We start from the raw sequence: 19,359 nt of genomic DNA, 5'->3' as shown, positions 1-19,359 counted from the left end.
CATCATTTTCCCTGGGTCATTAGAGATCATACGTGGTTCCCTTCCTTGGCTCTAAGCTGAGTGTTGAAGTCATGTTAACAACATTGTGCATAAAATTTGATACAACTGTTCAGATACAACCGATTTTTTATTTCATGGTAATTTTCCAAAATAGAAAAAGGAAATTCATTTTCACTGAAAAATTCTTCAGTTAAGGTAGAAGTACAAAATGCCACCAATAGGAAGTCTCTTTCATCAGCTTTCATGAGGTGAGCAGGTCTGGCTGTTTTTTTAAGGGAATGAGGTTGAGGAAAGGCCTGGGGCACAGCATAGGGGCCTTCCCCTCAACCTCCAGTCTATGAAATGTGTGTTCTTTTACTCAAAGAAGCCTGGGACAAATCATCAAAGGCTTAATAATTCCTGCAGACCTGATTTTCTGAGCCCACAGTCATGACATATGGTCCAATGGAAGAATTTTCTTCTGCCTTCAGGTGAGAGAAGGAAAACATTCTGCACAGGTCAGTTCTGGAACGTTTGGACTAAGTATCGAGGGATGAGTCAGAGTTGACTAGTCGGAAGAGAGAAGGGATAAGGCCTTCTGCGAGGAAGAAACACCAACATGCAAAGGTGAGAGTGTGTTTACGAGGCAGAAACGCTGGGTGGGGGGTCGAAGGGCCTTGCGTGTCACATAATCACTGGATTCCTGGTCTTTCAGTTATACCAAGTATGTATCCCATCTTCTTTTTCTAAAGAGCAGGCTAAACAACTATAATTAGTAAGGCATTGACCACATCTTCTGATGTAGATAACTTGCAAGCCCTCCGTGGTCTCTTTGGAAGGAAGGAGCCCAGCTTGCTCAAGTTAAGGCCTGTGAGTATCCTGCCTCGGGTCTGACTTGGCTCCGTCCTTCCGCGCCACTTGGAAAACAGTGATTTGGGTGACCTCGTCTAAGAGCCACACACCCCTCAGCTAATTACATTTTGGCCTGTTGATCTGAGGGTGAAAGGCCCTGTGTTTGCTGTCAGTGAGGATTTAATTGTGGTTGGGGACGAGTGCTGGAAGGACAGCTATACAGCATAGAGCTCTTGTGACCAAAGGCCTGCTGTAACCCTGGAGGGGCCATCTGTTTAACATGACTTAGACTTGTAGGTCAAAGCTATTGCCCTTAGAAGTCATTCAGGGATCTCCCAAATTGAGGAAGTATTCAATTAATAATTACTGAATGCCTACCATGTACCAGGAATTTTCAGATGTATTTACTAATTTAACCTGCATACAAACATTTTCTAAAATAATCGTAAGACTACCTATTGCACTTTAGAAAATATTACAATATTACCGTGTATTTCTTTAAAATACACTCAAATTATGTCAAGACTATGTCGTAGTCACACTGAAGATCAGAAATTCCAAATGAGGCAGCTGTGATGTAGTAGAAAGAAGAATGGTCCCTGGAGTCAGGAGATCTTGGCTCTCTCACTTATCACTTCTCTAAGCCCCAGTCCAAAAGGGGAGAATAAGGCATGTTTTACAGTGAGGATTTGTATGAACTATACATACCTGGCTGGGCACCATCCTTTGGGGCTGAGCGTGGCAACTTTTTGAACCGTGTCTTTGTGAGGAAGCTGGAAAGCCAGCAAATCTCCTACAGTGCAACAAGGCCCTTCTTTCCTACCTGAGCTGACCGCGACGCTAGGCTAACACCAGAACTCCATGTGATGAACTGTGGATAGTGCCAGGCTGGTCAGCTGGGATTCCTAGCCACATTTTCTGACTAAAGTCAAGTGTGGCCTCTGGAAGGCTTGTGGTCTGAATGTTTAGTTGAACCCAGGAGGGACCTCAGGTGGCCACTGCAGGCATCGTGGCTTATTTCATGATCTCTGAAATGTTAGAGCAGACAGTGACTTATCTCTACTGAAGCCAGGGAAAAGGAAACTGTCGAAGAAGGAGCTTGGGTTTACATGGAATGAAGAATTTGCTGTGATTAATGATTAAACAATCAGAGTATCTTAGCTAGGGGGCTTATGGAAGATCCTGGGACATCATTTAAAGAGGTGCATCAGGGGTGCCTGGGTGGCTCAGTCGGTCAAGCGTCTGACTTCGGCTCGGGGCATAATTTCATGGTTCATGGGTTCAAGCCTCACATCAGGCTCTCTGCTGTTAACCTGAATTCTGCTTTGGATCCTCTGTCTCCCCCTCTCTCCGCCCCTCCTCCATGCTCCTCCCTGACTCTACTGTCTCAAAAATAAACAAACATCTAAAAAAATTGTTTAAGAGGTGGGGTGACCATCTTCAGAGTCCATTCTCAAGACAGATCTTCACTGTCTTCCCACAGGCCTTGCACCCTCTGTTAAAGGGCAGTGGTTTTTTGAAGGACAACTTTCAGTTGGTACAACAGGTTATGTAAAGCAGAGCCTGCTGCCAAGTGCCAAACACATTTGACTTCACAAGTAGTAATTACAGAACCAGGTCTGGCATGGACTAGAGTCTTCTCTTTCCACGTGAGCAAACTGTGGTCCAAAGAGGGGCAGGCCGTTGCACGGCTGCTCAGCTAGGTTATGGCATTGAGACTGGAACTCAGTTCTTCTGATTTGGAGCCCAGATTGCTAGTTTTCCTCCACTAGCAATTATATATGAAGAGCTATATTCCACAGAAGGGCGGCAGGCCCTGCACACAGGCCAAAGTTGGATCCCAGGCAGTAGCCTGATGCTTGTTGCAGTGCTATTGGCCCTTGGCTTCCTGTAGACCCTGTCCCCAAGCAGTTACTCATCTCCATGCCCCCACCCCACCCCCACCTGGCCCCCCAGAAAGACACAGGGGGTCAGAAGCTTGTCCTACCTTTTGAAAAGCTGCTGATCTTCTAGCTAAGCATTGTCTTAAGGACCGCTGATAGCGCTAACACAAGGCAGGAGAGAGAGACAAGAAGAAAGTGGGAGGTGGAAAGTAAGGGAATGGAGTGTAGGTGAAAAGGAGGGTAAAAAGAAGGTGGTTCTCAGGTGGCCAATGCTCAGCTTCCAGGAGCATTCCCAAGTTACTGGCTTCTTCCCTCCTGTCTTCAGATGTCTCCGTCCCTGCCTGTGTTCACTGCCTTCTGTCCCATCCTCCTACTCTGTGGCATTTCCCCAGGCCACATCTGTGTGGACCGCACCTGCTCTGTGCCCCTTCCCCCCCATCCCCTGCTCTCTCCTTTTTTCTTGCCACTTACTCTCCAGGTCTCTAGACGTGATTAATTTAAAAGGTGTGTGGGGTGTGTGTGTGTGTGTGTGTGTGCTTGTATTCATTCATTGTAATTTTATTGAAACAACTGGAAAAGAATCCATGCCTTTAGGTGGTGTGAAGTAACTTCTAGAAAGAAAGAAACATATCGTGATGGCTTTGCTGGCGTGGAGAAGGCACATTTAGGGAAGGACTCCAGCAGTCTCCTCGGGGTCCAAGCCCTACGGATAATTTTAAAGAAAAGTTTTCTGAAAAGAAAACACACATGCCAAAATTAGTTGAAAAACATAACAACTTTCACTGTAATTTAATTTATGGATATTATTTTTAAATGTTTCAGTTCATGAAAGCCAGAAAACAGATATTCCCTCTGGAATAGATAATCTTAAAAATATTTTCAAAACTAACCTTTGAAAAATTGCTCTCAGGAAGATACAATAATGAGTGTTTTCAGAATTGATAATTATATGAACAGGACGAGGGCTGAAAACATGCAGCTTATTTAGCAAGAGCATGCTAGCTACTTCATAAATGAGTTTAAAATGCTTGCATATGCTTCTTAGCCTCAGAGAAATGTGACATTTCTATGACTTATGGCTACATTTTTACATTAAGAGCAACAACAAACAGAAAGCCCATTCCTTATTGTTGAAAATTTCTGTCAAGACCTGTTTTGTATTCCATTTCTTCATGTGAAATTCTATCCACCTCAGGCTTGGCATAACCCCAATGTGAGTGCTTAACCCAAAAACAAACAAAAATAACAGGGATCTACTATAGGCCAGTTAACATCGTAGGCTATTTTCACCAAAATGGAGCCTGGTGTGCTCACCACGGCTTGTCATGTGCCCATCTCCCGTGTGTACCCATTACCTCGACATTGCCTCTAGCTATGTCCTTGGTGGTCCCCTAGTGGCTGTAAACTCTGAGAGCCAGTATAGGGGTTATATTTTCCTAACCCCAGGACCATGGTGCACAGGAGGAGAAAAACGTATAAAGAACATTTTCCTATAAAAAGAAATTGAATTTGGGGAGGCACCTGGGTGGCTCAGTTGGTTGAGCATCTGACTTCAGCTCAGATCATGATCTCGCGGTTTGTGGGTTTGACCCCACATTGGGCCTGCTGCTGTCAGCCTATCAGCCCCCTTCAGATCCTCTGTTCGCCTCTCTTTGCTCGTCCCCCCATTTGTGCTCTCCCAAAAACTAATAAATATTTTTTTAAAGAAATATAATTTGGTATTTTTTTTAAATTTTCAATGTTTACTTTATTTCTGAGAGAGAGAGAGAGAGAGAGAGAGAGAGAGAGAGAGAGACAGTGCGAGTGGGGGAGGGACAGAGAGAGAGGGAGAGACAGAATCTGAAGCAGGCTCCAGGCTCTGACCTGTCAGCACAGAGCCTGACACAGGGCTCCAGCTCGTGAACTGTGAGATCATGCCCGAGCCGAAGTTGAACGCCCAACCGACTGAGCCACCCAGCCACCCCTAGAATTTGGTATTTTTAAGATAAAAAGTTAATATTAACTTTAAAGAAAATGTTGTACATGTTTCATAGTCCTATTAATTGCTACAAAGGAATTTTGTAACATTCTGTCACCAGGGTCACTCATTACTTGCACTGTGACAAATCCTAGGCAGGACTGTTAAAAGCAGAGGAAATGAAGCATATTATCTAAACTAAGGTGAACACCCCAGTGTTGTTGTCGTCTCCTCTCACCTTGAATAATGACCTGCATATTAAATTACAAGTAGGTATCGGCAAAAATTTTTTGATCTGGATTATAGATTGAATTTCACAATGTGCCAACTCACTATGGGAATGAGTTGGCATGTAAATCTGAATTGTGAATTAGAAAAGTTTTAACTAATCTGATTTTTTAACTATTTTTTTTAAATTATGGCAAGGGGCGCCTGGGTGGCGCAGTCGGTTAAGCGTCCGACTTCAGCCAGGTCACGATCTTGCGGTCTGGGAGTTCGAGCCCCGCGTCAGGCTCTGGGCTGATGGCTCAGAACCTGGAGCCTGTTTCTGATTCTGTGTCTCCCTCTCTCTCTGCCCCTCCCCCATTCATGCTCTGTCTCTCTCTGTCCCAAAAATAAATAAACGTTGAAAAAAAATTTTTTTTAATTATGGCAAAATATATATTACATAAAATTTACCATTTTAGCCATTTTAAAGTGCACAGTTCAGTGGCATTAAGTACGCTCACAGTGTTGTGCAGCCATCACTACAATCCATTCATTCCCAGAACTTTTCCATTACCCCAAACTGGAAATTTATAGCCATTAATTAATAATTCCCCATCCCTCCCTGCTCTATGAATTGGCCTATTCTCGATACCTCAAATATGTAGAATCGTATAATATTTGTCCTTTGTGTCTTGCTTATTTCACTCAGCATGTTGTCACAGTTTATCTGTGTTTTTTTTAATTTTTTTTTTTACATTTATTTATTTTTGAGAAACAGAGTGAGACAAAGCGTGAGTGGGGGAGGGGCAGAGAGAGAAGGAGACACAGAATCTGAAGCAGCCTCCAGGCTCTGAGCAAGCAGTCAGCACACAGCCTGATGCAGGGCTCCAACCCACAAACTGTGATATTATGACCTGAGCTAAAGTGTGATGCTCAACAGACTGACCCACCCAGATGCCCCACAGTTTATCTGTGTTATAGCACGTGTCAGAATTGAATTCCTTTCTAAGGCTAAATAATAGTCCAGTGTATGTAGATACTACATTTTGTTTATTCACTCATCTGTCCATGGACATCTGAGTTGTTTCCACCTTTTGGCTATTTTGAATACTGCTGCTTTGAACACGGGTATACAGCTGTTTTAGTCCTTTTTTTTTTTTTTTTTTTTAAATTACTCTGGGTATATCCCCAGAACAGCAGTTGCTGGATCATATGGGTAATTCTGTGTTTAACTTTTTTAAATGTTTATTTATTTTTGACACACACACAGAGAGAGAAAGAGCATGAGTGGGGGAGGGGCAGAGGGAGAGGGAGACACAGAATCTGAAACAGGCTCCAGGTTCTGAGCCATCAGCCCAGAGCCTGACGCGGGGCTCGAACTCACAGACTGTGGGATCATGACCTGAGCTGAAGTCGGAGGCTTAACCGACTGAGCCACCCAGGTGCCCCTCTGTGTTTAACTTTTTGAAGAACTAACCTTGTTTTAACACTAGAAGACACATAACATTTCTCTGGGTTATCCTTGCTCAAACCTTGAGAGTGAACCCCAAGCCAACCAGGGGTCTCCTTTGGGCCCGGCAGCTCAGCAGTGATTGGCAATGGGATGTGCTCCCAGCAGAAGGGAAGCCGTTCCAGACACCTTGGGCACTGCTGCGGGTCTCCCTTTCTGAGCAGGTGCATCTATACACCCTGACTCTGCCCCTTAGAGGAAGGCAAAGCATTTGAAGGGCACTTCCATCCCCCAGCATAATGAAATGAAGAGTTCTAGGACAGGGTAAAAGGCACAAACTAGAAACAAAAAGCTTCAGAGGAATTAGAAAAGGCATTTGCAAAATAGTTCTAAGATAATGGAGCATGGAAGAATGTTGTCATCATTTGGGACTCAGCGGCTTATGGCAGGTCTGGGCAGGCTGGGAACTACCAGGTGGGATGGGATAGGGGCAGACTTGATTGCAGCACTTTCCAGGTGCAGTCCTGGTAAACAGAGGTCTGTGTTAGGCCTGTACCCATTAATAACTCCCCATTCCCCCCTCTCTCCAGCCCCTAGTAACTGCTATTATACGTCCTGACTCTAAGAATTGGCCTATTTTAGGTTTCTTATATCAGCAGAATCACACAATATTTTTCCTTTTGTGTCTAGCTTATTTCACGTAAGCAAATTGGGTCTGAACTGGGAAACACTGTGTTGGGGGTGGGGGAAGTGATGCACAGAAGATCGGACATCAAAAGGCCTAAACTCACAGAATGCTTGATATGTACAAATTACTGTACTTATCAGTGCAATATTTACCCAGTTTTTGAGACTTAACTTTACTTCCATCTAATCCATCTTTCCATCTCTACCAGACAAATCTGAAATCACCACTTGGCACATGACAGCTCCCGGTTCAAACTGTCTTCTCTAGCTTCCCATTATTTATGACCATTGCCTCCCAAGGTTGGATAAGAGTAGCTCCCAAGGCCATTCCCCTGAGAGGCAGGAAGACACTAGATAGACCTCGAAGGGGGCCGGAGGGGGGGGGGCGCTCTGCAGCACCAATTCTCTTGGAAAATATTTGGGGATAAGTACGATTTTTACATCAGAACAAACATGGGGATATTGTAGAATCCAATGTTTGCATGCAGTTTAAGGACAAAATCCTGGCCTTCAGTGAAATTTGGAGCTTTTCATCTAGGCCCAGTATACTCCAAGAGGAAGTTTACATCCTTGGGCATCAGGGCACCACCCCGGCAGAGTGTGGGAGGGGAAAGGGGCATGCATATTAAATTGCAAACTCCTTAATCTGGGCAGTCAGAACTATCTCCTGCCTGGCCTCTGGGAGCTGCCACTTTGCTCTTTACTCCTTAACTGCTTCTGTTTTCAGTAAAGGCATTCTGAACCCTTGGACTGGCATCCCAGGTCTGTCACTTCTTCTGGCAAGTTAACACCTCTGTGCGTCAGTTTTCTCATCCGGATAACAGTAGGGTTTGGGGGACAATTAAGTGAGTTAACAAGGTAATTTAGTGCCGTGCCTTGCTAGCACTGTTCTCTGTCCGCGTTAGACATGCTCTTTCTATTGCCTTTTACATGAAGACCGCCTCTCCTCTTGCCTATAAACCATTCCAGTCTTAATCCATTCATCGTGGCCCAGCTCAAGGCCACCTGTCCCTTCTCACGCTCTGTCAGGGGAAGCTCCCCAACTGCTACTGGTAAGTTCAGAACCAGCTCTGCTGAAGGATAAGGTGAAAGCCTGAGCACCTGTTTCTGAGTTTATCAGTTTAACTTCACGGAAACCGCGAGGGATGAGGAAGGCTAGCGGCATATCGTCCAGGCTCGAATCCTCGAAAACGGCAAAGTGCTTGCGAGGGAAAAGTGGGCTTTACATGTGCCTCCACGCCCCACATGCCCTCCCTTCGAGATCCAGCGCGTCTCCTTACTACACCCGCAGGCGCCTCCGTCTCTCCTCGGGGCGATCGCGCTGCTGGAGGTGCGACTTTGGGAGAGCCAGGCGGCCAAGGCAGGATCTCACCATACCTGCTCTCCGTCTCGAAGTCTAGCAATTCAAAGTAATCACGGTTCGCCCCTTGGAGCGTGCCCGTCTTTCCCCGTGGCGCCAGGCTGCTAAGAAAGCAGAGCGAGACCCTCCTTAGCGTCTTCGCTCCCCCGGGGGGGCCCCCAGTAAGCGCGGCGTAAGGGACTTGCACCTGGGAGCCCCGGGCTCCGCGTCCCCGGGCGGGTCCCCGCTCGGGGCGGAGCTGGCCCGGCCCGGAGTTCGCCCCGCCCCGCCGTAAACTGACCGTGTGGCAGCCGGGCGGGGGCTTAGAGGGGGGAGAAGGGGAGGAGAGAGGAGGGAGGAAAGTGGAGCCTGGCGGGCCGGAGGGAGGAAGGGAAGGGGCGGAGGCGGAGGGCAGAGTGTGGCGGCGCGTCCCGGAGCCCAAGTCGCGGCCCCAGCGCGGAGCCCGCCCCTCCCCGGCCCAGAGCCGCCCGCCGGGGCCGTCCCGAGCCGCGATCCCCCGGCAGCCCCGGGACTCGGCTGCGAGCACTGCGGGAGGGATGGTGGTGGCGGGGCGCCGGCCAGCGCAGCCGCCAGCTCCTCCCGCCCGGCCAGGGGGGCTGTGAGCCGGGCATGCGGCTGCGGCCCCCGGCCCTCGCCCCCCGCGCTCCGGCCTCGGCCCCGGGCCCCCGCGGAGCCCGCCGTCCGCGCCGCCGCTGAGGCCGGGCGCCCCCACCATGCCGCGGGCCCCGGCGCCCCTGTACGCCTGCCTGCTCGGGCTCTGCGCGCTGGTGCCCAGCCTCCCAGGTAAGCCGCGTCGCCCGCCGCGCAGAGAAACTTTGTCCCGCTCGGAGCCTCCCGCCGGCGGCGTGGAGGGCGGGGCGAGGGGCGCTGTCTGGGTGGGGGAGCGTCTTCCGGGCTCCCGCCCCCCAGGGGGCGAGCGGCGGGGTGCTGGCCGGTGGGGGGCTCGCGAGGTGCGTGCGCCACCCCGCGCGCAGCCAGCAGCCGCCCCGGCGCGCTGTCGTCGGCCGCCGGTCAGTCCCGGGCCGAGGAGGAGTCTCCCCTTCCTGTGTAAACAGCCTTGCCCGGCTGCTGACCGGCCCGCGTGCGCCCGCGCCCTCTGCCCGGGGAGGGCCGCCGCCAGCCCTGCGTGGGGGCCGGGGCGCCGCGCTCCCGGGCACAAAGCGGCCCTTGTGGCCGGCCGGGGGCGGGCGGGCTGCGGGGAGGCGCCGAAGGATGCCGCCAGTGCCCTGGTCCCCAGAAGGCGAAGGGCAGCGAGTGGGGCGCGAGAGCCGGAGTCCTTGCTGGAGCCACGGCTAATCCGGAGGGCTTGTCTCTTCGAACTGCGGGTGCTCGGGGCCCCTAAGCGCATCCTAGAGTTTCACAGCACCCAGTTTAACGGCCTTCTTTTAAAGTTTAATCCCCTTGCTTCCTCCCGAAGCCACCGCCAAACCCTTGGGACACCGGCGTCCCAAGTCACAGCCCCACCTGGGACTTACCGACCTGACTCCTGCCTGGGTTTATCCCGAGATACACGAAACACTCGCCCTGGAACATTCCCCTAACTCTGGAGGATTCTGCGGCGGAGGGCAGGAGGTGTGCTATTGCTTTGGCGCGATACTGCCAGGGGCTGGAGGCTGTGTGAGGAGCCCTCACTTACCTGCTTCAAGTTTTCCGAGTTGGGACGAGAGTGGATGTGGCAGTTAGGAGGCCCCAGAGGAAGGATGCTCCGTTTTTGCGCAGGGGCTGACAGACAGATAAGCCACCCCGAGCCCCTACCAAAAAATCAGGAAGCTCTAGCTTTTCTCCTTTCCCGGAGGAAATAATTGTGTCCTTTATTGCTTCATTCTCTAGCAGGTCCACGATACTGGATTGCTCTTGTGCCTGGCTGCCAAGGGAGAGGGCACTAGTCCCCTACGGGGCCTCATTTACATGAAGACCTGGAGGTTTACCTCTGAGCAGGAGGAGGGTTCTGGGCAAACAAAAACTTCTTTAGGCCCTAATGCAAACTTAATACTGGAGCAAGATATCTTTTATGGGAAAATAATCACTGTAGAACGTGGAGTAGATCAGTGGTTTCCAAACACCCATCTGGCAAGCAGTGCCCATCGCTGATGTTTTCATGGGTCCTCAGGGAAATGCAGCTCAGAGGAGGATGGCAGCTTGTGGCACACACAGGAGTTTATCTTTGTCAGTGGTCCCCTGCCTCACAGGACTGCCCTTTAATTTGAAATGATGTCTTTTTTATTTTTGGTTGGTATAGTTGGTTTCATTTTTTTTTTTTTTTTTTTTTTTTTTTAGTGATTTATAGTGATGACAGAGGGTAGTTTTTCTTTTTGGCAAAATAAAAAATCTAGCAATCCTGTATAAATTTCCCCTCCTCTTTTTCTGTTTCTTCTGTTCTTTTTTTTTTTTTTTTTAAGTTTATTTTGGGAGCGAGAGGGAGAGAGAGAGAGCTCATGAGCACACAAGTGGGGGGGGAGGGCAGAGAGAGAGAATCCCAAGCAGGCTCTGCACTGTCAGTGCGAACCCGATGCGGGGCTCAGACCCACAAACTGTGAGTCATGACCTGAGTCAAAGTCAGACGCTTAACTGACTGAGCCACCCAGGCGCCCCTGTTTTGTTCGTAATGTTCTGTGAAATCCCAAAGTTTGGCAACTGCTAAAGGAGATGATTTCTAAGTTGCCTTACAGCTTGACCTTCTGCGATTCTAATAAAAACTCAAATGTTTCCATTTGTGAAGAATTCTTTTAATATATTGCTTTCTATTTGCGTTGTGATTTCCGTTTTTCACAGTTCATATGCATCTTCACAGTGATGTCCGTTTTCCGAATGGGCCCAAAAGGGCAAAGTGACTTGCCCACTCTTCCTTGTCCACTGATGGATCTCAAAAGCTTTTTGGTCTAGTGCCCTTTGTCCTACATGATGCAGTTTAGGTAGGGAGAAAAGCATTGAGTCTTGGTGGTTTATTTCCAACTCCTTCTGAATTCCCTTTTCTTCTGCTGCTGCCTGCTAGAGCTCAGCCAGCCTGCTGTGGGCCAGCAGGGCCATGATGGAGCGAGCTCATCACTGGCCTCCAGACCGGTCACCTCCCTCTCAGCCCCGGAGCCTCTCAAGGTTAGAAGAGACTGACACATATTTGTGTGATTTCTCCTAGTGCCCCAGGGTTGCTGAACCGGCTTCACACAGACTTTGAAACAGTTTTTCTTTTCCTTCCCTTTTCTTCTTTTTTTCTTGAGGCCCCACAGGTACTTTTCCCAGAGCTTGTTTCTGTCTCGCTCCTAGGAACATGACTGGAAAGAAAAACCTTCATTGCCCAGTGAAAGAAAGAGGTGACCCACGGGGCCATGCCTGCCTGGGTGTCCCTAGACCAGTGGCCAAGTTGCACGTCTGTTGCTTTCACTACACTTCCATCCCTGTGCTTAATCCAGCAGGAAGCAGACTTTTAATTGAAGAGGACTCATTTCAAACAAGTCTCTGGCAGGTCGACCAGCCCTCTCCTATTCAGAGTTACCTCCTGCTCTCCTTATCCCATGGCCAAGAGCCTCCGGACAGGGCTCGAGGACATGGTCTTCCCACAAAACCAGAGAAGGGCTTCTCTGGGGTGCGGCCTTTGCTCCCTGAGAGGGAAGGGGAGGAGTGTGATATTGATCCTGCTGCAGGACTGGAGTCATGTTTACTATCATAGTTTCTTAAACAAAAAATCATATGTTCCTTTAGTGAATGCCCTGCCAGTTAGAATGCTCTGAATCCTAGGAGAGCCCTGTACTCTATTTAGTGGGCTCCTGCTGACAGTGCTCTCCCCTCCACCACATGTTTCATGGCCTGTGAGGGGGCTGCTGGAGTTCGGCCTTGGGTTTGTAGCTCTCTTCAGGTAACCAGGCCTGGGTCTAGCAATAACGGGGCAGTGAAATGCAAACAGTGGGCTTGGTCTGGAGACTGCTGTTTACCCTGGGTATTTACATTTTAGCTCCATCATCCTTGAGTCTGGGGGAGGGGGGCTTTTTATAAAGGGGATTGAGGCAGAAGAGGGCAGGGTCTAATTAGCTCTAATTAGTATTCTCCTCCTGCTTGTTCTCCGTGCTTATTTAGCTGCTGAGGCAACGGAGAATTAAAATACCTAAATACTTGGCAAAAGGCTTTTTGTGCCTGCCTACCCTGGTAACTAGTTTCTCTTCTTGAGCCGGCTCATGGAAATACTCTGAAAAGTTTTCACGATATCAGTAATGTGGAACAATTACTGCCTAAATAATAGTGTCCTTTTCATGTGGCAGCGTGCAGCTGGGTTCGTGGGGGGGTGGGGGGGTGGGGCGGACATCTCTTTTCACAGGTATTTTCTGTTGGCTGGGGGTGAAGCTTCAAAAAGCCCACTGCTATAGTTTGTTTGCTTTCTTTCCCCTTGGAATGGGATTAATGGCCTTTATAAATGTAAAGGAACACGTTATTTATAGGCCCCATTTGTTTGTGAGGCTTCTTCTTGCTTCTGTTGAATGCAGGGTTTGATTCCTGGGCCACCTGGTGAAAAGTTTGCTCATAGACAGGCCTTGACACATCCCCTGTGGTCGATGCTGGAGGGGCAGGTAGTGTGGCCTACCCTCCTTACTGGATTCCCTCCCTCACTCACCCTCCTCCCCTAACACCACCAGAGTTTCTGAGATGCTTGCTTGTCTCGTATAGCTGGGGCCTGCTCCTGCTCTTGTCCCCTTTACCTATCCTCAGCTCTCACTCAGAGTGATTCTGTTAAAACTCAAGTCAGATCATGCGCTCTGCTTAAAACCCTCCAGTGGCTTCCAGAAGTCCTGACAGTGGCCTGCCAGGCCTCTCTGGGAACTCTGACTTCCCCGACTTTATTTTTCTCACCACTCCCACTGGCGCACTTGGCTCTCCCTTTTCTTCCAGCATGCCACCTATGCTGCACAGCGGGCCCCTCTCTGGGCCTGGGGTACTGTCTCCCCAGATATCCGCAGGGCATGCTGCCTCTACCCTGCAGCCCTTTCTTGGCGGTCTCCTGCTCAGCAAGTTGTCCCTGGCCACTCGCAACTAAACCTCCTGCCCCACATCCCTCCTGTCTCTTTTCTTTCCTTAATTTTTCTCCTCAGCCCTCATCGTCATCTCGTGTACTTACTGGTCTTGTTCACTGTCAGTGCCCTCTTCCCCAATGAGGATTCTCCCCCAACCGGAAGCACCGTGAGGGCAGAGGGTTCTGTCGATTTTGTTTATCACTGTGGCCTCTGCCTAGGATATTGCCTGGGTCATATTTGTTGAATGGATGGATGAGCTTGAGTCTTGGCAAGATTTTTTGATCTGGAATATATGATAGAGGCCGTGTATTGCACCCCCTGAATTGTTTGCATGAGAATGCTGAGGCCTGGAAAGAGTAAGTGGCTGGCCCAAGGTCATGTAGCCAGTAAGTGGCCGAACAAGTACTTGGATCTTTTGTGTCCAGGATAGCCTCTTCCCATAATTCCAGCCCAATGTCCCCTCCTCTGTGAAGCCTACTCTGCCCCCTTCGGGTAGGTGGAATTGGCCTGTCCTTCCCTTGCTCCCACAGCACATTGTTACACTAGGGGCCGGGTGTCCCCCTCACATACTGCGTGGCAAATTAACCAGGCCTTATTTACCTTTAGGTTCCTAATACAGCCACAATGGATCCCCCCTCCCATCCCCACTCCACTACCCCATGGTTTCAGTGGTCTTTAAAAAACCCCTCAATTTTCTAAAAACGTAAATCAGTTTTAGATATACAGGAAAATTGAGAAGATAGTACAGAGAGTTCCTATATACCCCACACCCAGTTTGCCTATTATTAGCATCTTACCTTAGTACCGTATGTTTTTTACAATTAGTCAGCCACATTGATACATTATTATTAACTACAGTTCACACTTTATTTTTGTAATAACTTTTTTAACGTTTATTTATTATTGAGAGATAGACACAGAGCATGAGCAGGGGAGGGGCAGAGAGAGGGGGAGACTCAGAATCTGAGGCAGGCTCCAGGGGCTGAGCTGTCGGCACAGAGCCCAATGCAGAGCTCGAACTCATAAACTGAGAGATCATGACCGGAGTCAAAGTCAGACGCTTAACCGACTGAGCCACCCAGGCGCCCCAGTTCATACTTTATTTTATTTAAAAATTTTTTTTAAATAAGCCCCAGGCCCACTTAAAAAAAAAAAAAAAGAAAAACGAACTCACAACCCTGAGGTTGTGAGTCACATACTCTACTCATGGAGCTAGCCAGGTACCGCTGAGGTTCATACTTTAGTCTGATTTCTTTAGTTTTTACCCAATGCCCCTTTTCTGTTCTAGGATCCCATTCAAAATGCCACATAAATTGAGTTGCCTTGTCTCAGTCTCCTTTGGACTGTGACAGTTTCTCAGTCTTTTCTTGTTTATGATGACCTTGACAGTTTAAAAATATTTTTTTAAATGTTTTTTCATTTTTTAGAGACAGAGACAGAGCACGAGTCGGGGAGGGGTAGAGAGAGAGGAAAAGACAGAATCTAAAGCAGGCTCCAGGCTCTGAGCTGTCAGCACAGAACCTGATGCGGGGCTCAAACTCCCATGTGGTGAGATCATGACTTGAGCTGAGGTCGGACACTCAGCCACTGAGCCACCCAGGCACCCTGATGACTTTGACAGTTTTGAGGAGATATTTTGTAGATTGTCTGATGTTTTTCCTCATGATTAGGCTGGAGTTATGGTTTTTGGAGAAGGCCATAGAGGTAATCAATTGCCTTTTTAAAAATTATTTGAATAGGTAGTATAGTCGCATGATTTTTTTTTTTTTTTATAGTATAACAATTGTACAGTGAGAAATCTGTTTTCCATTCTCAGTGCCCATCAGTCTAGCATCTTGCCCTGACCCCTTCCCTCACACATTACCCGTTAGGTTTCTTATGTATCCAGGGTGTTTTCTACACGTATGTTACAGATATCCCTGCCCTGGGGCACTTGGTTGACTGAGTAGGTTAAGCCTCCGGCTCTTGATTTTGACTCAGGTCATGATCTTGTGGTTTGTGAGTTCAAGCCCTACATCAGGCTCTGCTCTGACAGTGCTGCTTGGGATTCTCTGTCTCGCTCTCTTGCTGCCCCTCCCTTGCTCTCTCTCTCTCTCTCTCTCAAAATGGATACATAAACTTAAAAAAATTAAAAAGCAAATATTCCTCCCCTATGTTTGTTGAAAGCACTATACACTGTTGTATGTCTTGCCTTTTATTTGCAACTTAATATATCGAGGTAAGGTTTGTATCAGTATATAGGGAGCATGCACATTCTTTTTTAAAACTGCATATTATATGCAAATATATGAATTTGTTTTAAAAATACAAGTCACATCTGTCAAGCGGGGTGTTCTGCAGATGTGTGATGTTCAGAAAGGTAGTCTAAGATGGGAACTGGCCTTCCTGAGGCATATATTTACAGTTCATGGTAACATCTTTGGACCAACGACTAGTTGCTAGATTTTGTACCAGAAACATTTCATTTATTGTGTGAGAAGTATGGGGGGCGTGGTTCAGGATATGAGGAGAGGCACTCCATTGTTGCCACTTTTTAAAAAAGAAAACAACAATAATGAAATGTCTTTATTTTCTGTTGTCTTGACAACAGTGACTAAAATGTAATTTAGGATCATGAGAAACCCCCGCTTCTCGCTTGAATCATGAAGATGACACACACACACGAACCATTCTGAATGTTACGATCTGTTACTGTTAATGTGCTTTCTAGGGTGAGAACACACCCTATATACTCACGATGCTTTTCCCACTCTCCCGGCTGAATAGTGTCATGTCCCCTCTCTCCCTGCCAGTATAGGGTTATTCTAGCTTGGTACTCATTTCTGTTAACCCACTGAATGTTTTGGATCAGGAAATTCCACCTGCTGGATGTGTGCTGTAGCAGGTGTTGTCTGACCTTGGACATGTGGGGTGGACAGAGATGGGGAGAGACTGCATGGAGGGAGGCTGGCAGGAAGCCACTGCAGGAATCTAGACTCAGTGCAGAGGGCCTGGCTTGGGCATTGTGGGGCCAGAGAGGGCAGGCAGGAAGGGCTGGATTAAAAGCAACATTTCATGCATCTTGAAGGAATGATCGACCGGACGTGGTAGCTGCCTGGATATGATTGATGAAAGAGAGGGGTGAGTCAATGAGTTTCGGAAGGAGAGCATATTTTTAGATTATGGTTTGCACTAAACCCCGGCTTTGGGGGTGTTAAGGGCTGCAGGCAGTTGCAGTTGGACTGGAAATAGTCACAGTGCAAACCAAGAAAAGATGTGGCCATCGTCTGGGCCACTAGTGCCTATTTCCATGACCTAGACACGACACTCTGACATTTGGGAACTCTAGCTGTTTAGCTTTTTATTCATTGCTTCCGTCCTTTCAAAATGCTGTTGGTGCCGAGTGACTCATCCAGCCAAATCCAAACTGAAATATTAATAGGTGGAGAGAGGAGAAATGCCAAGGGAAGAGCTCTGGTGCTGTGGTGGGTGTCAGCACACAACCTATGCTTTTGGTTCCTGGAGTGCCTGTCTGGTCCCTGTTACCCGGTACACTGAGCTCCCAGGGAGCAAGGCGCATTCATCTCTGTATTTCTAGCATCCCCTAGTGCAGAGCTTGGCGTTTAGTACATGCTTCGTGCAGGCTTTCTTGAATTTGAATTTGTCCCAGGAGCCTAATTTTAGAGGAATCATTTCGAGTGCAGCACAACTACTTTACTGTTGCTTGTCAATATGTAATAATAGAATCAATTAGGAAATCAGGGCAACACGTATTTTACAGTTGTTCAGTATGTTTTCATAGCAGATGTCTGTCCCATCCTTTGAGCCTCTTCAGTATTACCTCCAAGCTCTTGTAGGCTGACAAAACAGAAGACCAGAGCCCAGTCTGTCTGGGTCCGCACTGAGGAGCCTTATTGCCTTGAGCTCAAGACCCTCCACCCAAGTTCCTAAAGCTCAGTGATGAATGAGGCCCTGGTATTTAGAAAGCGGTCTTTGTGAATTTCTGTGCATCTAAGCAGAGACACGAATAAGACAGCTGACCTCAAATTCCTTTCTGATTGAGAGCCTGTTATAGATCTCCTCAAGGAGATCCCAGAGCTCACTGGTCACACTGCCCTGAGCCTGGGCTGGGTCAGGGATTGCCAGGCAGCTCCCCGATTTGGGCACTTGCTAACCAGCACCCCTTCTGACCTCTTTCTGGCAGACGGGGCTCCTTGTTTCAAGTCACTGACTCCTGTTTTCTCATGTTTTCATCTCTAAAGTGAGCTGACTTGGCCAGCTCATTTTAAAACAGTCCTAGCTCTGAGGGTCTGCAACTCCCATGATTTTATGGAAATGATTTTGGGTGTCAAAGGAGCTGGTGTGCCACAAGGACCTGAATTTTTTTGTTAATTTTTTAACATTTATTTCTCTTTGAGAGAGGGGGAGGGGCAGAGATAGGGACACAGAGGATCCCAAGCAGGCCTCGTGCTCTGACAGAGCCATATGAACCATGAACCCATGAACCATGAGATCATGACCTGAGCCGAAATCAAGAGTCACCTCTTAACCGGCTGAGCCACCCCAGGTGCCTCAAGGGCCTGAATTTGTACTTGATAAGGAGAGCAGGGGGAAAGTCACTTTCATTCTGGATTTGATCCCTCCACCCCCATTTGAGTTTCTGACACGTAAGGAGATTTGACCACAAAGTGGAACTGGCATTTTGAAACTCTTCCTGCCTACATATTTTTTTTAAGCCTATTTAAAAGTCATCAAGTGAGTGGATTCGCTTTAAAATGAGAAGGGAACTTGTCAGTGCAAGCAGGAGGCAGGCAGGCCCGAATTCCCAGTGGGCTGGATTCAAAGACCTTCTTGGTTAGTGTTTGGACCTGGGAAGGGCTCTTCTGCTGAAATGAGGTTATGCATGCTACCCCAGCTTGTTTCTCCAGCGAAATGTGTTCTGAGTCCAGGGCTTGCACCCAGGAGGTCCTGTTGCAGGCCTGGCAGTGAGATTGGAGTCCCCCCGCTCTGTGGGTGTGGCAGGGGCTCAGCAAGGCGGCTGGTGGTGCCCAGGAGCCCAGAGTGCAGCATCGAGCTGGGGGAAAGCATCTGACTTTACTCTCTCGGGGCCTCCAAAGCCCTTCCTCCTTTCTTCCCAGCATCTCTGGTCCTGCTAGGGTCTCCTCCCTTCCACCCCGGTGGCCATTCTAATCCCAGATGGTATTTGTTCCCTTTAGTGTCCCTCGTGGTGACTAAGTGCAGCTCCCTGTGTCGATTTCTGTTGTTTTACTGCTAGTGGCAAAGGAGAAGCAGGGAGTTAAAACTAGCAAATTGGGGAAATGCTAGGGTTTCAAGAGGTCTTACAATAGTTGTTTTTATGGTATTTCATGGAGTTCCCTATATTTTCCCCCTCCACTTTCCCTTTTAATCTTTTCCGGCTGTTTTTCCCCTTACAGTTTGGACCCTTCTTTCTAGGGCTGGTGGCCCTGGGTTTCTCTTTTTTCCATCAGTTCAGTGGACATTCTCTCTTCTCGAAATTCAGGGCAATGACCAGAAGAGACTAGTGGGTCCTTAGTGCTATGAGGGCTGAACAGAGAGCCATGTTCATTCAGAGAAATACCAACATCCTCTCCTCTCGGTCAAAAGAACTGTGTCCTTGATGTTTCTGAGAAGAAGGAAAAGAAAAGAATGATAAGTTTCAAGGTTCGCAAGGTTGAAGAAGGGTGGGTGCAGGTGTGGGGTAGGGAGTTGAGGGGGCAGCGAATTTAACTTCACCACTGCAGTTTAGCACCCCCCCTCAGGAGACCCCTCCCCAGATTAATGGGAGAGAAGGGACTGGTCTTGGTTTGAAATAAGTAAGCTTTACGATGATAAAGAAATCTTCTAATCTTAGTTTCCGATTTTTTTTTTTTTTTAATCAGGATGGGTTTTGAATTTGGTCAAATGCCTTTTTATTACCCAGTGAGGTGATGATATGGTTTTTCTTATTTGACCTACTAGTAGGTATACTGAATTAATGGATTTTATCT

At 48.1% G+C, this 19,359-nt stretch overlaps 2 protein-coding genes across 9 annotated transcripts in view; one reads left to right on the top strand and one right to left on the bottom strand.

The window, feature by feature from the left end:
- Nucleotides 1-6,237: 6,237 nt before the first annotated feature.
- LOC102900615 (collagen alpha-1(I) chain-like) lies at nt 6,238-10,234 on the bottom strand. Of its 7 annotated transcripts, XR_006585113.1 has the most exons (4): nt 10,012-10,234; nt 8,393-8,479; nt 8,117-8,216; nt 6,238-6,852 (listed from the first exon to the last, which is right to left on the bottom strand). XR_006585113.1 is itself a non-coding variant. In XM_045037043.1 (2 exons), the coding sequence occupies exon 1, from the start codon at nt 9,088-9,090 to the stop codon at nt 8,143-8,145; it is 948 nt and encodes a 315-aa protein (XP_044892978.1). In that variant the 3' UTR covers nt 6,238-6,852; nt 8,117-8,142. The 7 variants fall into 7 exon arrangements, 3 of the variants coding, with proteins under 3 accessions (XP_044892978.1, XP_044892979.1, XP_023115938.1); XR_006585112.1 differs by having other exon boundaries at nt 8,117-8,479; XR_006585114.1 differs by lacking the exon at nt 8,117-8,216.
- ITGB5 (integrin subunit beta 5) overlaps nt 9,027-19,359 on the top strand; it is a 122,307-nt gene continuing 111,974 nt past the window's right edge. For both annotated transcript variants that reach the window (XM_023260248.2, XR_002745280.2), the window contains exon 1: nt 9,027-9,158. In XM_023260248.2, the coding sequence (XP_023116016.1) occupies nt 9,089-9,158 (70 nt within the window). In that variant the 5' untranslated portion in view covers nt 9,027-9,088. The remainder of the gene's footprint in view (nt 9,159-19,359) is intronic.

The sequence above is a fragment of the Felis catus genome, chromosome C2 (genome assembly GCF_018350175.1).
Source record: "Felis catus isolate Fca126 chromosome C2, F.catus_Fca126_mat1.0, whole genome shotgun sequence".
Lineage (NCBI taxonomy): Eukaryota > Metazoa > Chordata > Mammalia > Carnivora > Felidae > Felis > Felis catus.
This window is presented reverse-complemented; position numbering and strand designations above follow the sequence as displayed.

Excerpts from the sequence above, each read along its gene's own strand:
- LOC102900615 (XM_045037043.1), bottom strand. The coding sequence starts at position 9,090 with ATGGTGGGGGCGCCCGGCCTCAGCGGCGGCGCGGACGGCGGGCTCCGC.